Source organism: Caretta caretta, chromosome 1 (assembly GCF_965140235.1).
Source record: "Caretta caretta isolate rCarCar2 chromosome 1, rCarCar1.hap1, whole genome shotgun sequence".
Taxonomy (NCBI): domain Eukaryota; kingdom Metazoa; phylum Chordata; order Testudines; family Cheloniidae; genus Caretta; species Caretta caretta.
In genome coordinates this window covers 156,228,935-156,246,552 of record NC_134206.1, presented here as the reverse complement: position 1 = coordinate 156,246,552, position 17,618 = coordinate 156,228,935, and the positions used below count along the sequence as shown (strand labels likewise).

Below are 17,618 nucleotides of genomic sequence, written 5' to 3'. Positions count from 1 at the left end.
GCCGAGCAGCCTCTTGTTCATATTCAGACCTATTCATGATGACAACAGCACCTCCTTTGTCAGCCTTTTTGATTATGATGTCAGAGTTGTTTCTGAGGCTGTGGATGGCATTGCGTTCTGCATGGCTGAGGTTATGGGGCAAGTGATGCTGCTTTTCCACAATTTCAGCCCGTGCACGTCGGCGGAAGCACTCTATGTAGAAGTCCAGTCTGCTGTTTCGACCTTCAGGAGGAGTCCATCTAGAATCCCTCTTTCTGTAGTGTTGGCAGGGAGACCTCTGTGGATTAGTATGTTGTTCAGAGGTATTTTGGAAATATTCCTTGAGACGGAGACGTCGAAAATAGGATTCTAGGTCACCACAGAACTGTATCATGTTCGTGGGGGTGGAGGGGCAGAAGGAGAGGCCCCGAGATAGAACAGCTGCTTCTGCTGGGCTGAGAGTATAGTTGGATAGGTTAACAATATTGCTAGGTGGGGTGAGGGAACCATTGCTGTGGCCCCTTGTAGCATGTAAATTTAATTAGCGCATTATTTTTTTTAACGAGCATCATCAGCATGTCCTCTGGAATGGTGGCCAAAGCACGACGGGGCATACGAATGTTTAGCATATCTGGAACTTAAATACCTTGCAATGCTGGCTACAAAAGTGCCACACAAATGCCTGTTCTCACTTTCTGGTGCCATTATAAATAAGAAGAGGGCAGCATTATCTCCTATACATGGAAACAAACTTGTTTGTCTGAGCGATTGGCTGAACAAGAAGTAGGACTGAGTGGACTTGTAGCCTCTGAAGTGTTATATTGTTTTGAGTGCAGTTATGTAACAAAAAAACCCTCTACATTTGTAAGTTGCACTTTCAGGACAAAGAGATTGCACCACAGTGCTTGTATGAGGTGAAATGAACTATACTATTTCTTCTTTTTATCATTTTTACAGTGCAAATATTTGTAATAAAATATACACTTTGATTTTAATTACAACACAGAATACAAGATATATATGAAAATGTAGAAAAACATCCAAAATATTTAATACATTTCTATTGGTATTTTCTTGTTTAACAGTGTGATTAAAACTGTGGTTAATCGCGATTAATTTTTTTGAGTTAATTGCATGAGTTAACTGCGATTGACAGCCCAACTGTTAAGTGATTAGCCCAAGGTCATATAGTGAATCAGTCTCAGAGACATGATTAAAACCAGGGCTCCTGCTCTTAGTTCCAACTTTATCCCCTGGGCCACACTGCCTCCAGCATGAATCCTCCAAATCTAGTAACACCAGAAACAGATGAAAAGTTTGATTTTTGTCTTCCTAGGGTTATTTATCAAAACAGCAACTAACACAATTGTTTTGCTTCTGGAGCTGCTAAGATTGTGTCTGCGTCTCTACCTCTTGCATGGACCATGGTGAGCCATTGCACTGTATCATAAAGGCAGTCACCAGCAAATTCATTGTCTCCACTCAAGGGGTATGGGCCTCTATGCCACGGGAGCCCAGACAACTGGGCATGGTACTATCCATAAGTATTGCCAACCTCAAAAGATTAAAAATCGTAAGTCAGATGCTAAAAAATGTTGCCACCCCCCAAAACCATGAGGTTTTTATCAAAAGATATTTTGGTCTGTCTTTTGAGTTTTGAATTTCCCCTGCCCATCCCCATTGTGCAAGTAAGGGTACGATTTAGTGTTTCCCATGCTCCCAAATGTATTGGGGAAAGTGATTTTGGCCCCTGCCACAGGAGCTTCCCCCCACCCGGCCCCATGTCAGTTCAGCCCATCTCCCACACCCCATCAGGCCAACACCACCAACACCCACCCCTTCAATTCAGCCTCACCTCTGTTTCTCCATTCCTAACTCCCAGGTTTGAGGGCTGCAGCAGGATCCCTTTTTCCCAGGCTGGGGTGGACCTCCAGGGGCTGTTCACCCTCCTCTGCCCCTTCCCAGGCTGGGTGCAGCAGAAGAGCTGTCTCATTGCTCATGGGAGGGGAGGGAGCAGAGCTACCCTCACCTACTGTAATCTTTCTGCTAACCTCCTCTCCAGTGAGAATGGCTTGCTTGGCCTTACAGAGGGGAGGCAGAGCACTCTGCCTGCAGCAGCTCTGATTGGTTGCTCTGCCCCAGGAGGCTGGCAGGCTGGACAACCAGCCAAGCAGATGGGTTTTCACCCAGGCAGGGCTCAAACTTGCTAAAGACTGTGCTGGAACTTCTGGCATCTTTGCCCCAGCCAAAATCCTGTCACCTGTGGAAAAAACTGGGAGAGTTGGCATTGCTGGGGAGTTTGATTGGGCCTTGTTGCTGCCAGAATCCAACTTTGGAAATTTTATCCTGGGCTCTGGTGATGAGGCAATTTCATCTTAATAAAAAAAAAAAAATTGTATGGTGTAAAGCTTGAAAGCGTGATCACGGTCACCTTAGATCAGCGGGTCCCAAACTATTTACTACCTTGATCCATCAACTGCATTTTGTCTTTTTTTTTTTAGATTACTCACCTAGTGTCCAATTTCATTCAGGGGAGAGGCCAAAATCATAGGCCCACCCTCTTTCTCCTCCGCTACCTCCTCCTTCTTGCCCTACCCAGGGGGCTGCCTGCCTGATCACCTAGGCAGGCGCCCTCCAGCCTAGCCCTGCAAATCCCAACTTGGTGCCGGCTGATTCTCCACCACCAGGGCCCCCCCTCTGCTGTGAGCCCGTGACCCACCCTGCCTAGGGTGACCAGGTGCTGGTCAAAAGGCCGTTAAAAGTCCGGTCAGTGGTGCTGCTGGGCTAAGGCAGGGTAGTCGCTACCTGTTCTGGCAACGCGCTGCGCCGTGGAAGCGGCCAGCAGGTCCGGCTCCACGGCAGGGGGTCCACAGGGCTCCACGCGCTGCCCCCACCACAAGCATCGGCTCTGCCCTTCCATTGACCGAGAGCCGGCCAATGGGGCGTGGGGGGAGTGGGAAGTGCCTGCGGCCAAAACAGCACACGGAGCTTCCTGCCCCCTCCCCACTGCCCCGGCCTGGGACCTGGACTTGCAGCTGGCCGTTTCCGGGGCTCAGCGTGGTGCCAGGACAGGCATGGAGCCTGCCTTAGCCCCCACTCCCCGCTGCACTGCTGACAGGGAGCCACCCGAGATAAGCTCACGTCCCAACCCCCAGCCCTGATCCCCCTCCTGCACCCTGAGCCCACACCCCCACTTAGAGCCCTTGCCCCCACCCGCACCGCCCCCTGAACCCTTTATCCCCAGCCCCAGCCCGCTGAAAGCGAGGGAGGGCGGGGGAATGTCGTGAGCGGGGTGGGGGCCCCCGGAAAGGGGCGGGACAGGGCTGTTCGGTTTCGCGGGGTTAGGAAGTTGGCACCTCGCCCTGCCGCCTCCCTGTGGGACCGGCTGCCCCGAGGGAGCAAACGGCCGCGGGCGCACCCGAGGCAGCCCGAGCGCGCCGCGGCGCGTGACATGGCTCGGGAGGGGGGGCCGGGCCCGCCCCCAGCGCTTGTGAGTGCCTGGGGCTGGCCGCGCGGGGACATGGCGGCTGGGAGGGACCCCCCGCAGCTGTTGGCATCCCTGCTGGGGGTGGGGGGGGGGGAAGGGCGCGAGAGGGCTCGTAACTGGGCGCAGCGCTGTCGGCCCCCGCGCAGGGCGGGGCTCGCAAGGCGCCCACAGCCGGGAACTCCCCTCACCGCCGCAGCGGCGCACAGGACCAGCCAGCAGAACTACAATCCCCACAACCCCCCGGGGCAGAGGTGGCGGTGACGCCACCCCGCACCCCTCCGGCCGGCGGCGAGGCCCGGCGCCGCTATTCGTGGAGCGGTCTGCGTTGGCCTCGCGCTCAGCCGAGCGGAGCGGCGGGAGCATAGAGCGCGGCGTCTGGCGGCGCAGAGCGGCGCCGCTCCGCTCCAGCCCCCCTTAGCCCCCAGTAAACAGTCGCTAACATGGCGGCTCGGAGGCCTCGCTCCGCCTCGGGTGAGTGAGTCTCCCGGGGGCGCGGCCCGGCCTGGTCCCCTCGCGGGGAGACTCGTTCCCGCCTCAGCCGGGCCCCCTAGTGGGAGCTTCTTTGCCCCGAGCGCCCCCGTGCCCCGGCCGGGGAGGGGCTTGGCGGGGCGGCCACTGGTGGCTGCAGGGCGGGGGCGGGTTGGGAGGAAGCGCCCGGCTCGGGGGATGCGCTGCCGCCGCCGCGTCCTGCCGGGAAGTGGCTGCCCCTGGGGTGGAAGTTGCCGGGCGGGCTCGGGGCCGGGACTCCTGGGTTCCGTCCTTGCTGCGACAGCGGAGTCGCTCGCGAAGTCCCTGGGGCTCAGTGTGCGGCCCCCGTCGCTTCCTCGTCTGTGGGATGGGAGTAGCCCTTAGGTCCTCTGCAGCCCGGCTGCTTGGGAGGATCAGGGCTGCAGGGCATGACGGTGTTTAATGCAAGGTCAGATCTTCAGATAAAGTGTGCCACCGAAATGTCAAGTATTCAACAAATGCCCCCGGAAATCCTAGCACAGTCAAGAAAGGAGAGGAATGAATAGACTTGCCATTTAGGGCCTTATTCAAAACCATTAAAGACAAGAGGTTAAATTTACAAGGTACTTTGCAGTGTTGGGGCGAGGGTGAAATAATTTCCATAGCTTGCTTCCTTTCCCTTTAGGCTTGTCTAAACACAACTGTGGTACAACTTTTAGCTGATATAGTTCTCTCTAGTGTGGACACAGTTATACCGATGTAAAGGTGCTTTATATTGGTGTAGGTGTTCCTGAACAAGAAGGGAAATAAACTATACACATTTATACAGGTACAGTTGTATCCACAGCAGGGGGTGTAAAACTATAACTATTTGGGTTAAAAATGATCACACCCCTAACCATCATAATACTAGTACAAAAACTGTGTAGACCAGGCCTAAGACCAATAATCCTTATTTGATGTTTCTGTCCCCTCTGTAATAAACAAGTGGACAGTTTGTAGTTGCAGCTACTTACTACTAGTGACCTGGTAACAGGAAAGTTCAGTGCTAGCTTGTTGGGGCTGCTGTTTCTGTTGTTTGAGTCACTTGCCTTCCATTTTAAGTAGTCAAGACCATTAAGTATTGATTGCAACTGATAGTAATGTGATAATACCATAGTTTTATGTGTGTGTCTTCTTAATTTACCAGCCTGTTGACCTGTATTTACCTCAAAATTTTAAAAAGATGGCTGAGACTTTTGTACTGAACTACTTACAGTTGAGAAGCTCAGAACTAATGCTTTTATAACTTGCTTTGAACACTCACTAAAAGGAGAATCACCTATGTTATTTTTTATTTTTATTTTTTTAAAGAGCACGACAGTGATGATGATTCGTATGAAGTATTGGATTTAACAGACTATGCAAGGCGTCACCATTGGTGGAATCGTGTGTTTGGCCGAAATTCTGGACCAATTGTAGAAAAGTATTCTGTAGCCACTCAGATTGTAATGGGCGGAGTGACTGGTTGGTGAGAGAGGATCACTTTTGATTATTGCGCCATGCATTTGACTGTTCTGTTCTGTATCATTCGAAGTGATAAACTGTTTGAGCTTGCATGGTTTCCTAATTAATAACTGTAAATTCAAGAGATAAGGAAAGAACTTGCCAGTTATTGCAAAAGAGCTTTGAAGAAGTGACAGAACTCTTAAGATCATTTCTTTAACAAACAAATGGGAAATTACTGTATATAATGCTAGTGTTACTAATGAGTAGCATATTTTATTTGTTATAATACAGACATGAGGCCTGTTTGTTTTGTTACTGTGAATAAGACTTGCATGTAAAACAGGTCAGAAGAAATGTGGGGCAGACTTAGTCAAGGGCCCCAAATACATTTTTTTTTTTTTAGGTGAAGATGTTTTTTTGTTTAAAACAAAAGCCACTTGAAATTGAACAACTTCTATGCAGTTTTTACAGATAGTGAAATGTGAAGTTGTGTTATATCACCTCAGCTAAAAAGACATTTTATCTGAGTATTCTGTTTTAAAAAAAAGTTTACAACCATAAGTACAAAGTATTAACCTAAGTTCTAATGTTAAAACATTAATATTATATGACAACACTTTTTAAGTTAATGAAAACAGATATTTTTGGATTTAAACAATGCTATTATGTTTAAAATGCAAATACACGAGAACCTGAAAGTAAAATGGGCTAAATGAAAGTGAAATGAATCTCTATTGTACAAGCTGAGTGCAGTGTAAAAACAAACAAAAGAGCATAAATGGTGAAAAGACCATTATTATTTTAAAATTGTTTAAATAATATGAGGTGTTTAATAATAGAGTTGGGGAATTAGTAGTTTCAATATGATTTTTAACCTGTATGTGTCTCCCTACAGTTTTTATAAATAATAGATAAATGTACAATAACCTTTAGAGTTTTTAGAACAAAGTGTAATGGGAGTTTAGTGCCAAAATCATGGAAAGTGCCAAATTGAGGAATCTAGAAATGGAAGTATCTTTTCTATAAAACAGGTGCAGTTTGTGGAGTGACAGTGAAACCTGTTTATAACAGCCCTACAAAAATACCTCAGTCCCGGCACACACAGGCCAGCGCTAGAACTGACAAGGTGGTAGACTCATCTCAGAGTGTGCCAACAAGAATGTTAAATAGAAAGGAAGCTTTTCTCCACTCGAAAATAGACTAGGACCTTGTCCACATGCAATTTTTGTGCTGATTTAATTATTTTGTTGGGGGGTGTGTGTGGTGTTCTTGTTTTTTTTTACTGAAATAGTTAAATCGGTATAGCCCCTACTGTGGATGCAGTTATATTGGTACAAAAGTCCCTTTAACCAGTATAGCTTATTTCTCCTTCCCTACCAGAATAGAGATATCTATAAAGGCACCTTTATTCTGATATAATTGTTGGCACTAAGGGGGTTGTAATGTTTTAACTGATTGTACCAGTTAAAGTGGTGCAATTTAATTAAATTATTTTGTGTAGACAAGGCCTGAAGCTACCAACTCAATTTCCAGAGAACATCAAATAACCATTAGTTGATAACGCCCTTTCTGATCTAGACTTGTGCTTGATCTAAGTCACCGAAAAGTGTTTGTATTACATAAATCTATAATTTCTCATAAATTGCAGGCTACAGAGTAAGAAATAGGAAAGTGAAACTCTGTCATTTTAGCAATCCAAAATTTTAGTAGGGTTTAATATGAAAATTCTGAAAAGTGGCACTGTGGGCCAGACAAACTTAACTTTATTGGAATGTTGTTTTTTTGGGTCTTCTAAGGTGTGCAGGATTTTTGTTCCAGAAAGTTGGAAAACTTGCAGCAACTGCAGTAGGTGGTGGATTTCTTCTACTTCAGGTATATAGAATTTCATATTTTAATATTTAGGGAATGTTTTATATTTGAATTATATGGAAAAAACTCAGCAACTGGCTTATACTTGGGTTGGGAAGGGGAAGGTGAGTTCCATATCTATTTCTTATATTAGCCTTAGCACTTAATAGAAAAATACCAGCACAGCAGCAGTATATTTTTACTTAGTTTTACATTCAGTTTTTAAAAGCTATTGATCAGAAATGTTATAACAAAAAGGAATAATCAAATATTTTAAAATAAAAATAGTTTCAAGTGAGCTGAAAGAATGAAAACCGTAATGCAGAAATTGAAATACTATTTTTGAGTTGATCTTGCCAGACTTAGCAAATTGATTATAAAATTACCGCTGCAGAGATCAAGGAATGTAAGCAATCTTTATTTTCTGTTAACAGGGGGACGGAATCTCAACGGTACCTGAGTGAATTAGACTCCTTTGACAATCATAGTCTAGGTGTCTAGTTTATTATTATTGTAATGTTGAAGACGTAAAAAATTGATACAAATAATTGCATTAGGAGTTCTTAATATAAGAATAACTGTGGACAGGTTGCCTCCTCCAGCATTTATTTGAGACTCCTTCCACATTTTGTTTCCTTTTCTTCATCTGCTGCTAGCTCAGCTCTCTGGCCCACTTTTGAGAGTAGCCTTTCCCTTAGCACTAGTGTTGCTAGTTATATTACCTTTTCCTCAGCAGCAGCTTCCTCTGACCTCTCCCGGCTCCACAGCTTTCTCCCTGCCCAACTGTTCTCACCTCCTCAGCTCTACTGTAGGGCAGATTAATAGGTTTTTGAGAACAAAATAATAATTTTATCACCTAGTCTGACCTCCTGCATTATATCCAATGATTTGGGATTGAGCAAGAACATACATTTTAGAAAGACCTCAAATTTTGAGTTAAAGACTTTGAGTGGTGGAAAATCTACCACATGCTTTGGAAAGCTGTTCCAGTGGTTAATTATGGTCACTGTCCCGCCCCATCTCAGAATGACATGTGGCCTAATCCATTTTCTCCAGGTCACTTCAGAGGAAGTGAACTGAGAGCCTAGTAATGAACCAGTAGGTTCATTCAAAATTTATACCCACCATTTTAAAGACTGGACAGTCTTCTCACTAACAGAGTCCTTGAAGTTTCTGAAAAACCTCTCCCACTTTTCTTTTTTTTATTAGTATGGGACCTGTAAGTGCTGCTCCTTAATTAGCCAGAATGTTGTTGTGCTGTGAGGTCACTTCCATCCACTAGCAACTTTTACTTTTTACTTGATTCCCCTAGATCCTTGTTAAGTGTTGTGTTGTTCTCACACATAGGTACTTGTTAGTTTATATGTGTTCCAAAAATGGTGTAGATTTTCAGCAGGTCTGAGAAATGTTTCTATCTGATCCATTTTAGCACCAGTGGGGACAACACTGAAATGGGTCAAACTGAAACGGTTCTGATAGTTTTCCCAAAAATGTCTCTCTCGCTACTGATGACCTTTTGAAATATCTAAGACTGACTGTTGCTGTGAGTTGTGCCTTGGACATGTATCCCAAGGGCGTTGCTTCCGAAATGGTTTAGAATAACCCAAATATGGAGATGGTGCACAGTCAATCTGACTAGCATGGATACACTGAATTCTTTGCCTTAAACCAGTGCCGTACACCTCTGGATCAGTTGGGAATGATTCAATTCTTTGTGTAGGCACAACCTGTGGGGTTTAGGAGTGCTCATTGTACTTCAATATTTAAATTCCATTTGTCCAGAAGAGCATGGGTTTGGGTTTCAGAACTGGCTTTTCCTGCTTAGCAGTACAACATTCTACCACTTGGCTAGCCTTATCAATTTGTGTCTCACAAATTTTGAATTAAAAAAAGAAACAAAAAGCTTGTAAATCACTAAAGAGCCTATATACAAATGGGGAAAACCGGTTTGCTGCACAGTAACTCCCCACTTAACGTCCTCTCGCCTAACGTTGTTTTAGTGTTATGTCCCTGCTCCATTACAGAACATGCCCATTTAAAGTTGTGCAGTGCTCTCCTATCATGTCGTTTGGCCTCCTGCTTTGTTCACAGCTGGCAACCCCCCTATTAGCTGCCCTACACCCTCCCACCCGCTGGCGGACCTCGCGGATCAGGGCCTTCCCCCTACTCCTCCTGCCCAAGGCAATCAGCTGTCTTGCAGCATTCAGGAGGCTGAGGGGAGGAGCGAGACGCAGTGCGCTGCCTCCCCCATTCCTCCCCAGCCTCCTGAATGCCGCAAACCAGCTGATTGCTGCTGGGAGGAGGGGGGAGGAGCGAGGACACTGCTTGCGGAGTAAAGGGGGAGGAGGTGGAGAAGAGGCGGGTTAAGGGTGGAGGCTTGGGCGAAGGGGTGGAGGTTAAGTGAGAGGACATTAAGTGGGGAGTTACTGTATTAAATTGCTTGTTTAAAATGTATATAATGCCTTTTGTCTGGCAAAAAAAAAATTCCCTGGAACCTAATCCCCCTATTTACATTAATTCGTATGGGGAAATTGGATTCACTTAACATCGTTTCACTTAGTCGCATTTTTCAGGAACATAACTACAATGTTAAGTGAGGACTTATTGTATCCATTTATGTATATCTTGATTTTTGTGTGTGTGTTGGCCTTTCCTGTGGAAAATATCTGATAAGGAAATTTATGAGGGGAGGGTTGGACAGGGTAGAACTATTATACTTCAGTTGTACATTTAGGTTCAGTTGTCTCCATCTTTGATTCAGATCAGATTCTGCTAGAAGTAAATGTCTTAGTCATTTAATTCTAGGTACTTTGCATATTAAAGATTAGTCATAAATTGAATGGTGGTCTAATTACGTTTCTAGTCTTTAAAGTATTTTCATTTAAAAATCCTCTGTAAATACACAGTGTAAATTCACTTTAATTCAGGAATATATGCTGAATGCATTCATCGAACAGGTTCAAGGGTTTTCAGCAGGTGACTAGAAATTAACTTTTTTTTCAAGTTTCCTTGAAGTTTCAAGTTTTGTTAATGCAAAATGTTGAGAAGTTACAGGTATCAGTGGAATCCACTGGAACAAGAAGGGGTCCTGTTTTTTGGGTAGGGTACTCAAGTAGAGCCCTATTTGTTTAGTTTTTGAGATTTGAGAAAAACCTAACTTTTCTTTTAGTGTATATTAAATTGATTTCAAGGGATCTAGTTGGAAACGAAAAACAAAATATATTACGTGGTTTGTCACAGGTAGCAGATAGTAAGTCAAATTCTGAAAACAGGCTAGTTCAATTAGCAACATTACAACTGATCCTATTAAAAAGTAGTCTTGTAGCGTGGGGGAGAGAGAAGGAAAAGAATCTGTTAAGGAATAGGCATGGCTTTTATAAGTAAAGACCTTATTATCCTCATCAAATATCATGGAAGTTGGATATTTTGAACAATTTAATTTGATTAATTGTGTATTTTTTTTGTAGAAAGAGTAAATTCTCCTAGTGTGCCTGATACAAGGCCAGTTCAAGTCCACTATAATATATAGGCACTGGAAAAATAAAAGCAACTAATAAAAAATTCATTTCTCATAACAAACAGTATCAAACTTAACATCTTTCCTTTTATAGCAGGGGTGGGCAAACTTTTTGGCCCGAGGGATACATCGGGGTTGCGAAATGGTATGGAGGCCAGTAGGGAAGGCTGTGCCTCCCCAAACAGCCTGGCCCCATCCCCTCCCACTTCCCGCCCCCTCCTGGGACCCCCCGCGCCCCTAACCGCCCCCCCCCCCCGGGACACCACACCCTATCCAAAACCCCCTGCCCCATGTCCCCTGACTGCCCCGACACCCTATCCACACCCCCACCCCCTGACAGCCCCCCAGGGACCCCTGACCCATCCATCCCTCCCCCACTCCTTGTCCCCTGACCACCCCCTTCCAGGACCCCCCTCCCTAACTGCCCCCCCCCAGGACCCCATCCCCTATCCAACCCCCATGCTGCCTGTCCCCCCCCAGGACTCCTCCCATCCAACCTCCCCTGTTCCCTGTCTCCTGACCGCGCACCCCCCCCACCTCCATCCCATCCAACCGCGCCCCCCCCCCCCCTTACCATGCCACTCAGAGCGGCAGGACAGGCTTATTTGAAAGCCTGGGAGGTGGGTGGGCACAAGCTGCGCAGCTCGCACAGTGGCATGGCTGCAGGGGAGGGGGGACAGCGGGTGAGAGGCTGGGGACTAGCCTCCCTGGCCAGGAGCTCAGGGGCTCGGCAGGACGGTCCCGTGGGCCGTAGTTTGCCCACCCCTGTTTTATAGCCTTTAGATTAACTGGTTCCTTATAGTAGGGAGAACTATGGAGAAACATGCCAAATCCTTAAAATGTGGTTCCCCTCTGAAAAGTGACTTTGGGTTAGGTTTTTTTGTTTGTTTATTTTGGGGGTTTTTTTAAAGCACTTTGTCACTTGAAAGATCTGTTTCTTGAGACAGAGTGCTGGGAGCTAGTAAGTGAGCCAACACTCTGATCACTTAGGCATCAATCAGCTAATTGGCTGATCAGGCTGGATGAGCCAATTTGTCCACTAATAGAGGGGTGTAAGGAGGACATAGGAAGGAACTATAGAAAGGGAGTAACTAGGACTAGCTGAGCCCAATGTGTGCCAAGATCTCAAAGAAGGGAGACCTCTGTTTCTTCCTGGCCCTGCAGGAAAGGGCTAAAGGTAGAGAATCACTGTATATAAAATATTGCTACATGGGACTGTAGTGGTGATGGAAATGTAAATAAATCATGCAAAGTTGCCACCTAGCAGTGAGAGTCTGAGAGGTTCCTGGGGCATCTGAGGATGTTGATGGAGCATGCCCCTTTACTTCTGTATATTAGTCATATCTGTTCAGTTCAGTGGCAAAATGTTTTTACTGCTCTTTGCTCTTGTTAGACTAAGGTCTGTGTCTGAGTCAATCTTTTGTTAGCCGTTATTTAATCATAAGTTTTATCTGTAGTAATTTATTTATTATTTCTTTTCCATATTTGGACTCATTCCATTTAAAACACCATTGATGGGTTCATGTTTTCACTCACATGATTCTGTAACAAATGGAACCTTTGAAAACCATACAAGGTGCAAAAATAACACTAGGATTTAGCTGGCCTACTCTGGTCTACGTACTTCACTGAGGTTCTGTGGTAGCTATGATATTGCGGCATGATGCATGCTGGGACATCTCAATGAAGTTAGGAGAGGGCAAAATGCTACAGGGGGGATAAAAAGGTGAGGGTTTCTCAAATTCTTGTGTTGAATATCCGACTTCACAGTTTTGTGCACCGTTTGAGAGGGGCATTCAACAGAACTGCCAAAGCAAATAGAATTTTATATTGGAAATTTGCCTTTAAGCAAATGCATTAGGTCTGACAAGTTTTAGTAGAAATATTTTGGGTCAGATCCTTAGCGTGTGTAAACTAGTGATTTTTTTTTTAATGGCACTATCTGAGGATCTAATCCCTAGAGTTTAAGTCTTCAAAAGGAAGATTTACCTTCTCTGTTTCTTTTAGTTCATTTGTTAACTCCTGTATGATAAAAATTAGTGTCTTTAAACACCTTGTTAAAGTATACACATGTGTGGTAGGTAATGCTGCCTGTTTAAGTATCAGATTTATGAATCTGGAACAGGGTAAACTTTAAGCATTTTCTGTTGTAAAACTAACTGAATGCTATTTAATGGTAACAAGCACTTCCTCATGTTGGTTGGTTTAATGTGAGTGAAACTTCCTGTTGGAGAAGCTGGTTCTTTAGTCCGCTCTTCCTATTCCATCTGCTTCTGCATTTTCTTTATTGTGTTCCATAACAAAGGTGTTCACAGCCCATGCGAGTAACTGCAGCGAGGTAATCTAGCTAAGAAGATTCTTTTGAGTTAATGACTTCAGCAGAACCCAGTGACTTCAAATTAAAATGTGGTGTTTAAGTTCAAGACATCATGGAGGAGTTATTCCTGGCCCCATACTTAAGATTGTGAACAGGGTTCCATCGTATGACTTTCTCACTAGATGAATCTCAGATTTTGAGTTCATATTAAAAACAAAACTTACCCATAAAGTTTATGGATAATATATATAATTAATGGATATATAGACTGATTTACCCAACGTTTAAAAGACAGTTGCAGATCTTTGTAGCCTTGATTTTCCTTTCTTGATTAATTGTGGTGTTTTCCAATTAAGAGGAATTATTTGTAGTAAGTCATTGTCCACAATGTGTTAGGTGTTCTCCACGCTTACAAGAAAATGCAGTCTCTGCCCTAAAAATTTTGCAATCTATGGCCCTCATCCTACAGCCACTTAAATGTACATTACTTTACTCATGTGAGTAGTCCCATCGACTTCAGTGGGACTATTTGTGTGTGTCAAGTTACACAGCTGCGTAAGTGTTTACAGTTCAGTGCCTAATAACAAAAATATGGGGGAAAGGGATAAATCATTCATAGTAAAAAATGTGGGATTTTTTTTTGGCTGTTTGAGGTTTGTTTTTTAAAGTTAGGGTGAACTTGTCTGCAACTGCTCCTCTATTTGCCCATAATTAGTTGCCTAATATCTTGTTGGCATTATGGTAGAAGTGGTTCATGTTATTCACTGATACTTATACCATTTATTTGGGGCTTAGTGATGTGGAGAGGGCTAGAATCCTATAGTATTAGGTTCTTATTATGCTGAACAATTTATAATACTAAAGACAAGAGGATAGTTCTCTCTATTTCTGTGTGAGGTTTAGATAACAGATTCTCTGAGCGCCCTGTCCTAAATTAAAATTTCAACAGGGATGCTGAAAGAAACAAATGAAACAAAGCTGCCTTTTAGTCCTTTGATAAAAGTGCTTTCAGTTTCTGTTTTGCAGCAAGTAAAGCAGTAATAAATATTGAGTATATAAATTGACCTATATAAATTAACCTGTAAATTAATCTCAAGCATAGTATAAAATAAAAAGTAGAAAAGGAAGGAAAGAAATGAGAATCTATTGAACCTTGCCAGTTCTTTTTCAAAGTATATTTTTGATTTATTACAGAAATAATTTCTGGCATGTTAAAACACAATATCTGTAGCATCTGTAATTAAAGGACCTGAACTTCTATGGTTGTCTTTCTCTAGAAAAAGCAAACCCAAAACAGTTTTTAAAATTGGGTAGACACAAACATCGTGTGATTTGACTCTTTGGATGTTGGTTAGTGTCATTATTCTTACTTAATACTTTTTTAATTGCCCTAGATTGCCAGTCATAGTGGGTATGTGCAAGTTGACTGGAAGAGAGTTGAAAAAGATGTAAACAAAGCAAAAAGGCAGATAAAAAAACGTGCAAACAGGGCAGCACCTGAAATCAGCACCCTCATTGAAGAGGTAAGATGTTTTTAAAAAATAAATTGTTCTGAACTGTGTGCTGTTTCATTTCGGTTAAGATTACATTGATTGAGGTTTCTGGCCTTCCACTGATCATAGTTATGCCTGATAACTAAAATTCTAGGCAGCATTTGAAAACTTGTGCGAGCATAGTCCCGCTTCTTCAGGAAGACTTACACAATCTTATCAACAGAACATAGTTCTATGTTTTAATAAATGTTAGCAGTCCTGCAGGACAGCCCAGTACCTATTTGTTATATTAATGGTCACTTCCAGGTGAGATTTTTTGTTCTCATGCCAGACCATAAGAATTACTTCTTGCCTTATGCTGATCAGGCTTCAGGGCTTGTCTTCATAAAATAGAGAGGTTCAACAGCCATGTGCCAGTTCTGGGAATTTGCATCCTACTGTAAGGCCAATTAACATCCCAGTATATTGGTTGCTTATCACTTTACTTGAGTAAAATAAAGTTGCTTTTTGGTGGTGGTGTTGCAGCTCAAAATTATGATTTTGAAAAAAATTACCCTTTCCCCCTTTTTGAATGAAGTAAAAGCATTTTGGAGCTGGTATTGAATCCTTAGGTGTTTGTAATCTTTGAGCTTCTTGTCACATCTGGATAACGGACTGGTGGTGCAAACATCCATCTACAAGGCTTTATTGTCCCCTGCTATACTCTCAACCAAATAAACACAGAGAATCTCTAATTGCTGGTGGAGTACTGTACTAAAAGTAATTAACCCCTAAGTGTTTTCATATTGACTTTAAAATGAGGAATAAGTTTGCCTATGTACAAGTAATGGGAATTATGCTTTAGATTGCATGAAGTTGTCCACCTCGTTCCTTGAACCAGTTTAGCGAGTGTCCCTCTCCAAAACGTGTCTGTGGTGTGCATAATATTGATGCACTCAAGAGGAATTACCAACATTTTTCTAACATAGCTGAGGCCCGTTTAGTTTTAGGAATAGCTTCTCATTCGAGGACTTCCCTTTACCAACAGAATATTAGAAAAAGTGAGTCTTTTTTGCCAGGAGATGTATGGGCTTTTTCTGACTACTTGTCTTGAAGTCTGACGTTTGTTATGCTGCAGAGAATCATAGCAATGCCCACACTGGTGTCTCTGTAGTTAAAGATGTTGGTATCTCCAACATAACCTATATAAAATTATACCTTCATTTCCAAATTGTTTTTATAATTTTAATTCCAGTCTGAAACTTGGTATACAGCTCTCTAAATCAGATGTAATTTAATCAGTCTCTTTTGACAGGCTGAGGGGTGGACCCCGGATGAATTGAAAATAGTGTTCAAATGACTTTGATTTTAAAATTGTACACTACTCTGTTGCCTGAAATATCTAATGTTGTTGGTTTACAAAATGCCGATTACATCATAGTAAAGATGTAAATCACATTTATTTTGCATACCTGTCATAACCCACAGATTATATTGTGTTACTACTTATATCCAAACATCTGTTGATATAGTACGATGCTTTCCTCTGGTATATGATTTACAGCATTAAAGATTACAAAAGTGTGGATCAGAAAGAAGTGACCTTGAGATTATAATTAATCTAATTATAATTAATTCCCTGTGTCTGGTTAAAACAGAAATGAGTTTAGTGGTGTTACCCTAGCTCTCACATTTTTACAAAGGAAGTGTACAGTGCAGAGTTTCTGCACAGAAGAAGGCCAGTATTGGCATAAGAGCCATGCTACAAGTCAAGAATGAAGTGTGCTGTTAAAGTCTGCAGAGTCAGCGTGCACTATACCTGACTCCAGCATGTGCTATATCTGCTAAACTAACAGGTTTTGAAAAATAGTAAAAACCTCTGTTCTTATTTAATCATAAAAATACTAAATGTTCCCATTAGGTGTAATGGTTTTACACAGATCACTAAAAACTATTTTCTTTTTCAGTCAACAGAATTTATCAAACAGAATATAGTAGTATCCAGTGGATTTGTTGGAGGCTTTTTGTTAGGACTTGCATCTTAAGGACCTGAATTTGTCTTCCTGATGGCATCAACCACAACAAAGAACAGTAGTAGTGATTAGTGCACTGTCTTAAAGCAAAGCAGTGTGGGTCACTGATCACTCCAGAGCAAGGAGAATGGACTAGCCAGACAAACTGGAAGCTTTTATGTTTTAGGCTTTTGCCTTCTGACGCTTGGCATAAGATTTGCTGAAAAACTGCAGTGTGCTCATAATAGCATTTTTTGGACAAAACTGGTTAATTTTCATCATGACTTTTTTATTCTGTGACCATTCAGAAAATAGCATTTTCAAAATGTAATTTGTGGGATATCGCTATGCTACGGTAATGTAAGAAGGAAAGCTCCATTTTCAATCTGAATGTTTTCCAGATAAATGTTGCTTTATCTTTATTTAAAAGGTATTGTCCTTCATGCTGTAGTAAATAGTGCCAATTACTAATAATGTATACAATATGTAGCTTCAGCTGGAGGGCTGACAATCTTCCTTAGAAATCACTGCAATAATCTATAAGCCTGTAATAACTTTTTACAGAAGTATTAAGTAACAAAGAATCATGATCATATTAAAGGTGAAAATCAAACCTTGATGGGGGTCTTTTTGTACTTTATTCTATAAACTTCCCACATCTTTTAACATTCAAGGATATGGCGCAGGTATTTGCATACAAATTACTGTATTGTACAAACAGTACACACATTATTTCATCAAATGCATATCATTCATAAACTTGCAGATAGTTACAATTGAAATACACGTATTTATTATGTAAATATGTACTCTTTAAACCTTTGACACTTAAAATTACTTTTTTATATTTTGTAATCCAGGGAGAACAGCTCATTTAATCCACCTGTTGGAAATCTCAAGTGTTGAGGTTTCCGTTTAACATTGAAAATGTTTAGTTGAACTTTAAAGCATGTCATACAGTGTAATTTGAGTAATCCAAAAGCACTTGCCACAGTCAGTTTCAGTAGGCAATAATTATTCACTTCACTTCCATGTTAACCCCTGGAACTAA

The 17,618-nt window shown here is 42.7% G+C and overlaps 1 protein-coding gene across 2 annotated transcripts; it reads left to right on the top strand.

Annotated features, from left to right (window-relative positions):
* Positions 1–3,704: 3,704 nt before the first annotated feature.
* On the top strand, positions 3,705–17,184 carry FUNDC1 (FUN14 domain containing 1). Of its 2 annotated transcripts, none has more exons than XM_048864893.2 (5): positions 3,705–3,937; positions 5,267–5,423; positions 7,198–7,273; positions 14,478–14,606; positions 16,523–17,184. In XM_048864893.2, exons 1-5 carry the CDS (start codon positions 3,907–3,909, stop codon positions 16,598–16,600), a joined length of 471 nt encoding a protein of 156 aa, XP_048720850.1. In that variant the 5' UTR covers positions 3,705–3,906; the 3' UTR covers positions 16,601–17,184. The 2 variants fall into 2 exon arrangements, with proteins under 2 accessions (XP_048720850.1, XP_048720858.1); XM_048864901.2 differs by lacking the exon at positions 3,705–3,937 and adding an exon at positions 4,183–4,382.
* The last annotated feature ends 434 nt before the right edge of the window (positions 17,185–17,618 follow it).